This window comes from Coffea eugenioides, chromosome 8 (assembly GCF_003713205.1).
Source record: "Coffea eugenioides isolate CCC68of chromosome 8, Ceug_1.0, whole genome shotgun sequence".
Taxonomy (NCBI): domain Eukaryota; kingdom Viridiplantae; phylum Streptophyta; class Magnoliopsida; order Gentianales; family Rubiaceae; genus Coffea; species Coffea eugenioides.
Window position 1 is genome coordinate 10,818,951 of NC_040042.1, and position 7,348 is coordinate 10,826,298.

The following is a 7,348-nucleotide window of genomic DNA, read 5'->3' on the forward strand; positions in this document are numbered from 1 at the left end:
TTAAGCCCTTTGGATATTATAGCTTTGTATCAGAACTCTGAAATGTGGTAGCAGTCCAAAGAAAAAATGGAATTAAAATAAGGCTTATATGGACAGTTTAACATTGTGCTCCTTGCTTTGTTTTGCACGCTTGCGTCCTACTGATACCATCGTAACAGTTGAGATTGAGTTCCACTGGCACTATAAGATTTGATCTAACAAAGTTACCTTTGTGCAAATTATTTTCGAAATATTCCTACAGTACCAGATATGTAAACAATCCAAGTAACAGCAAAACTTTGCACAATCCCTATAAAAATTTTCTCATTACAGTGGACAAACAAGCCACTACATAATTCATGCATGTGGGCAAGAGTATGCCCCTCTAAATATAGAAGACATAATAAATAGAAATACATACTCGACCTTGTTTTGCCATTGAAGAACAAGCATTATTAGCCATGCCCAGAAAATGAAACAAGGACTTCCAACTCTAGAATCTAGACCAATGCCACACTACCTGCCTTCAGTCTTTTGGGTATTTTTGCCTTTTCGACGGCTCGGCCACCGGAGAAAGTTACTGGTTACAACAGTCATAGGATTGTGTAAAGCCTCAAGTATGAATGACAATTCTGGTCGCTTAGAGGGCTTGGGGTCAAGACAGGCCTTGGCAACAAAAGCTATAGCCCATACCTCCATCAAAAGTTCCTCATCAATGATTAAAGACCGGTCCACAATGTTTCCAATAAGCTTCTTATCAAGTGAAGTGATGTAAGACAAGGTGTTTGCCATCGTATCATCCTTCATTATGGGAAAATTGGGAGGTCTGAAATTCAGCTTGCCTGTGACTAGCTCGAGCAAAAGTTTCCCAAAGCAAAAAACATCGAAGGCACATGTTGCTTCAGATGTACCTGGCCATTCAATAATTCAGACAAACATGTCATTGCAGATTTTCTACGATCAGTCATCGACTCATCAAGGGCTTGTTCAAACAAGGCATAAGCTGATTATGTCAAAATAAAAAATGAAAAACATTCTTTCTAATGATTTAAAAGATCGAAGGTTATTTCCAGATGCAATTACCCAGAGCAACTTAAGGGCTGCTTCTCAAATTTAAACAGTAGTTTTTGCCTTCTGCTTTTAATTCCAAATAAGTTTCTTAATTATATTTAAGTTGCAGCTAATATCCCTAGACAAAAAGCAACAAATATAAAATAAGAGATCGAACTATACATGAAAATCTGAGTGGTGCAAACGGCTAGTTTAGTTTTGCTGTCAGAACAAAAACACAAAAATGTTAAAGAATAAAGTGAAGCTAAAGATTAAGTATGATAACCTTTTTGTAACAGACCCTATTGGCAAAGCAGATGGTTTATCTCTCATGCAAGGAAATTAATGCTGTCAAAATCCAGTTTACTGACTGTACTACTGAATGATTTGTGGATGATATGAATGCCAATAAAAAGTGGTGGTGTGTTTGCACTTGTGCAAATTTTGATGATCTAGTTAGGAGTAGACGGTGGGACAGGTTTTCACAAAGGAAACGGTTATGGGGGAAACATGGATTGTAATGGGAGACATGAAAAACAATGTGTCCGATGATTATGAAAAAATGGGGTGGTATTAGGAGAACAAAAAGGAGCCTAAGATATTTCAACTACATTAGATCAAACCAGGTGGTTGATCTGGGCTTTGAAGGTGTACCATGGACTTGGTGCAACTGAAGGGAAAATGGGTGCTGAAGTTAAAGAACTGCATAGGATTCTCTAAAGTAGTAAATGGAGAGAGGAAAATGAGAAGTCAAAATGTACTCATATTGTCAGTTAGGCATTAGACCATTGTACGCTTCATCCATCTACTATGAAATGGAAGAAGAGGTTCCAATCTCATAGTAGGTGCAGGGCAGCAATACAAGGTGGTCGGTGAGGTAATTAAACTATGTTGGAGAAAATTCCAAAATTATGATGGACTTGAAAATCATTCTACAAAAGGATAGATTTTGCTACCTGCTTCCAGCGGGTGGCTCTTTTTCGAGCTCAATGAACTCGTTCCAGAATGTAAGGAATAGATGAATGCATTGAGTTCTAATTGATGCTTCTAAAACAAGGACAATGTGTTGTTTGTGCTTGCTGACTTCAATACAGAAAACTAGCAAACTTTTGGTACAGAAATGCTTGAATTAGTCAGTAGGTACAAGTAAAAATTGAGTCAGGGAAAGGAGAAAGATATGCATTTTCTTGCTTGCATATAACATAAAAGAACAGAATGGTTAGCTATCTTTGCATTTGTAGAATGCAAGCTCATGTCGCAAATGTGAGGACCCTTGTTGGATGCTGCCACATACTGTCCTTTTGCAGAGCAATTTTCAAATTCATCATGATCTCAGAATATGCTCAAAATTTTGGGAGAAGAAGCAATTTAAATCTAGAAACCATAGGATCAAACAAAGGATAATTAAAAGAATGCAGAATGGCGTCAATGTCAAATACTCAAGTAGAATAAGAAGATGAACTGCAATACAAGGAAAATGATTAAGCACCTTAAAGAAGAGATTTAGAAAGTTAGGAAGCTTGATATGCCTGGGAAACACATCACAATGGCAGGATTTCAAAAACAACCAGCTGAAGCCAAGGAGAGAGAGGAGATTTATAGGAGTCAGAAAGTGATGTAAAATGGTTCCAAGAGGGAGATAAGAATACTGCCTTTTTTCATGCCAGTCTTACAAGCAGGAGAAAGAAGAACTACATTTCAGCTTTGGAAAGGGAGGAAACACAATAGTGCATAAGTGATCATGCAATAGGAGATTGCAGGCTACTTTGAGATGATATGCACATCCACGCATTGTGGATACTTTCAGGATATTTTGGAGGGGATCTGACAGACTGTTACTAGCCAGATGAACTCCAAACTTACCGAACCTGTCACAGATTGTGATTTTAGAAAGGCAGACTTCTTAATGCATCCTAACAGAGTTACTGGACCAGCTGGTACGTCTAGTAATTTTCCAAAAAGTTTGGATCGAGAAGGAGGTAGCGGAGGCAATCTGAAGTTTTTTACATTTTTTGTAATCTGTTGAAATGTATCCATGAAACCAACATTACTTTTCTTGTGAATGCACCTACTTACGTTTCTAATTTTAGACCAATCACCCTTTGCAATGTTGTCTACAAAATCGTTTTAAAAATTGTGATTAACAGACTCAAAACCTACTCTTGGTCATTGTAGTCCTCTTAATCAATCTCTGTTTTTGTCCTTTGGTAGTCAAATTCTAGCCAGTGTCCTTATTGCTGATGAGTTAATTCAATGTCCAAATAATGCGAGGGGAAAAGAGGAACCGGATCAAGGGATGAATAATTTGCAGCAGAGATGAACATGAAGCAAAGTTTTGGGAGGAGACCTTGCGGCTGTTTAACATGAAGCACAACATAAAAATCTTCATTTGAAAGTGTCTCCAGCAGATTCTACCTGTCAATCAGGTGATCCTGTTTGTTAATATGTGGTGATTGGACTTGAGAAATGGGAACTGCTTTTCTACAGGATGCTGAAATTATCTGCAAAGCTTCACCAGAACGGTGGTATGGATTGAATAGCCACATGAATAGTTTTTGGCTCTGGTGGGAAGAATTGTTAGGAGCTGCCGAAACGGAAGAAGGGAAGGAACAATTCCTCCTAACTGCCAATCTCCTTTAGTGCAAGTATGGTAAGCTAGGATTTATATCCTGTACAAGACCTGCAGGATAGCCCTTGGATACCAATCAAATGACCTCTCAATGAGTGAAGAGAATTCCAACGTGTTGAAAAGGAGGTCCGGAACACAGTTGAGTAAGGAAGCAAGACATAACAAAGTTGGTTGCTGGAATAGTAGTCCGTGATCATGAAGGCAAAGTTATAAATCATGGGCAATTCCAAAGACCAGATGTAGGGACCCTAAACAGGAAGCAACGGCTATCTGCATGGAACTTGTCAAAGAAAAGGAACCAAAATGGAGATATATGGAAATCCATTCAGATTGTAAAGCTGAGTGACAAAATCCCATCCAAGTCTTGGTTTTGTAACTGTAAATGCTATTCTTCTTGCATTATAATATAGAAGGCATAGGAACTTCGTTGGTTGTAGGTTGGCAAAATTTGCATTGGAAAGGAGCCCTACCCAATTTAGTTGGTTTCTGCAGCCAAAGATGATCTAAAAGACCAGCTGCTCTACTTTTACATTGCTCTTGCTTTCTAAAATCTACCCTATTAATCTGTATAAGCTGCCTCATGCAAAGATGCATAATTATAGATTAATCCAACAGAGGCTATAAATATAAATGTCAGTATAAATTAATCAATTCCACGTACCAGGACTTCTTTTTTCAGAATCCCTGTGTCCAAAAAGAAGAGAGAATGTCAAACAACTTAGCTAAAATATGAAATGAGATTAGAAAACTGGAAAGCAGCAAAGGGCTGCCTTTGCAATAGTTTTGATTTTCAATTATGGTTGAATCCAACGGTCTACATTGGATCGAGATGTGAACCAATCTCAGCCAAGATGCAAAGAGACATTTGGTAAGGGCCCTTATTTTTATCTCACACTTTTACTTTCAAGTGGTCAAGTCATGCCACCTAGAGGTTAGGTTTTCAAAAGGGATTTAAAACAAAAATAGACTACTATTTCTCTAACAATTTAGGCTATCATGCAAGGCGGAATCTAGTTCCAAAAAAATGAAAATGAATTTAGATTTAGTTCGTAAAATTCGTTTATAAATCCAAAATACTTTTCTAAAAACCAGCCCAAGAAAGGATTCCATTAATTTATTTTCCCCTGAAAAAACATGAAATCTATATAAAAAAAAAAAAGGAACAATCCAAACGGACAAAGCTTCTCTATAGTAATAGTAGTAATTGATAAGCTTCAATGCATGCAAGTTCTAATTAATCTCTAAATTATTTTCCTCATTGACGTAAGAGAGGTCCAATGAAATTCTCAGATGTCAATTACTTTCTGAAAAAAAAGAAAAAGAAAAAGCATCATATCATAGAAATATAAGTACTGTAGGATTAAAAAAATTGCTTAAAAAGGCGTTAAATTAATTAATTATAAAATTAAAAAAAAAAAGAAATTTAAACGTAGCGTTTACTTTGTCAACTGCAGGAACCTAGCCACCTTGTTCCGATTTGTCTCTTTCACCTCAGTACAGACCTGATTAAGCCTCCCTAGCCGCGCTTCAAAATTATCATCAAGAAGTATGCCGCCAGCATCAATATTTCTTCCAGAAAACCAAAAGAAAAGCATAATTGAGTCAAGATGTGAAAAATAATACCAAAAAAATGTTAGTCTATGCAACGCAAATTAGATAACCAAGATCCCATCGGGCTACCTATGAACAAGTGGTGGATCACATTTATGGTGTAAATAATCCAGACCCTCAGCAACTCCTCTTGCTATCTTTAATCTCTTGTCCCAGCTCAACCAATCTAAACAGTCATCATTGTGAGATTGAACAGCTTTCTTGAACCAAAAGCTGTACAAGTCCATACGAGGCATAAATTTGTAAACAAGAAACTTGTGCATCTCATTCTCCAAGCAATGTCCCAAAAGAGGGACAAATCTAGGATGAGTAACTTTGGAATAAAATAACAATTCCTGTTTCAGGTAAAAGTCCTCTTTCGTGAAGGACGAGTGGACTTTCTTGACTACTACCCGTATTCTGCCCTCTAAAACACCTGTATACAGATCCCCCGTGAGGCCAGCCATGATCAAGTTGGAGCTACTCAAGTTGTGGGTGGCTTGGAGGATTTGTCCATATGTAAATGACTTCCTGGCTAATGATGATGATGATGATGATGTTGAAGAAGGTGATGGTGATGCTGAAGAAATATCGCTGGGAGTTCTTTGAGCAATGAGCCGGAGCTCCTCCCTAAGCAACGTAGCTCCGACCAGCCTGTCCCAGTTGTCGTAAACTCTGGTCATCTTGATTGATTGATGTAATAATATGTTACTAGTTCAGTTCATATCTTGGTTGGTTGCTAGGATCGTTCTCGTTCTTATAGATAGTAGGCACGCTTTGACCGTGCCTACCGTAGGTAGGTCAGGTGTCATATTACGCCGCGAAACAAGCTGTCCAATCTATAGTCAAGTTTGTTTGGATAGTCAACTTATCTTAAATAAAATATTTCGCTTGCATTATAAATACATTTTTCAACTCATTTTTTTATATTTTCATTCACCTTTTTATCTCACATACATCACATCATAAAAAATATTACAGTAATTATTTCAAATAATACCCTATCCAAACAAACCCTTATTTGCTTATATTTTTTTACCACTTTTTAATGTGTTTTGTATGTGATGAAACATTATTATAAACAAAAATGAATTCAGAGCTGTATATATAGAAAATTTTCAGCTTTTTTTATTTTAGAAAAAGTGTACAATTCAAACAAAATAAAAAACAAGGTATAAATGCGCTATAAAATTACAAAATAGCATTTTGTGAAGGTTGCAAGACTAATGAAAATTACCAACACCAATCTGTTTCCAATTTAAAGGAAGAAATATAAGCGATGGAAGACTTGTGTAGATGTTTTAGGAATTTTTAATTTCTTTTTTTTCCACAATACAACTTTTCAATTCTTTGGTATTATACCATCATTTATTTTTTAATTTTTTAAATCATCTGACTTTGTGTTTTTTCTGGTGAGATATTTCATGTTTCGATTAAAATTATAGCACCATTTCGAAACCATTATGTGGAGCTGATAGGGTGCAATTTAGTGGGTTATTTAACTAATATTTCATAGTTGTTTGGACTAAATATTTCACTATTTGGTGGATTGTACTCAGGTTTTGTGTTTGGTATTTATTGCAGGAAGTGGTGAAGAAAAAGTGCTGAAAATCAACATTCCAGAAGACTTCCTGACAGTTAGGCGTGCCCACGCCTAACTCCAACCTTCAAGTCCGGATTAGCGGGATGATTTGCAGGTGCAACAACTTCCAAAACTGAGTGAAGTGGCTGGCTACAAATTGGAAAATCAGTGGGGTCACTCCAAAGAAAAGCAAAAGGTGAAGAAGTTGAATTGTAATAGGATTGTTATTTAGGAAGTAATTGGTATTTGGATACCAATTAATTAGGAGAAAAAGTAGGAAATGTGAGAGATTTGAGGCACCGTTTCTTTTGGTAGCTAAAAAATGCAGAGAAGAAATTGTACCTTTTTGGTCTTTGACTTTTTTGGCTTCTTGGCACAACTTAGAGGAAACCAACGAAAAAGTCACAATTGTTGACTTGTTCTAATTCTTTTTTCCCTGTTTGACCGAATTGGAGAGACATTAGAATCTCTTGATGCTTTTGTTAGGGACAAAAGAAAACAACTATATTCCTAGTTCT

General features: G+C 36.6%; 1 protein-coding gene across 1 annotated transcript; it reads right to left on the minus strand.

Moving 5' to 3' along the window:
- Positions 1-300: 300 nt before the first annotated feature.
- Positions 301-5,931, minus strand: LOC113780231 (probable LRR receptor-like serine/threonine-protein kinase At2g16250). The gene is made up of 4 exons (XM_027326043.1): positions 5,339-5,931; positions 5,099-5,227; positions 4,320-4,342; positions 301-890 (listed from the first exon to the last, which is right to left on the minus strand). The coding sequence occupies exons 1-4, from the start codon at positions 5,929-5,931 to the stop codon at positions 496-498; spliced, it is 1,140 nt and encodes a 379-aa protein (XP_027181844.1). The 3' UTR covers positions 301-495.
- Positions 5,932-7,348: the final 1,417 nt, after the last annotated feature.

What these genes read in the sequence shown, in the direction of transcription:
- LOC113780231 (XM_027326043.1), bottom strand. Translation starts at nt 5,931, where the DNA reads ATGACCAGAGTTTACGACAACTGGGACAGGCTGGTCGGAGCTACGTTG. An exon ending in GATCCACCACTTGTTCATAG is followed by an intron (nt 5,228 to 5,338) that starts GTAGCCCGATGG and finishes GTTTTCTGGAAG; the next exon opens with AAATATTGATGCTGGCGGCA. An exon ending in TTCTGAAAAAAGAAGTCCTG is followed by an intron (nt 891 to 4,319) that starts GTACGTGGAATT and finishes TTGAATGGCCAG; the next exon opens with GTACATCTGAAGCAACATGT.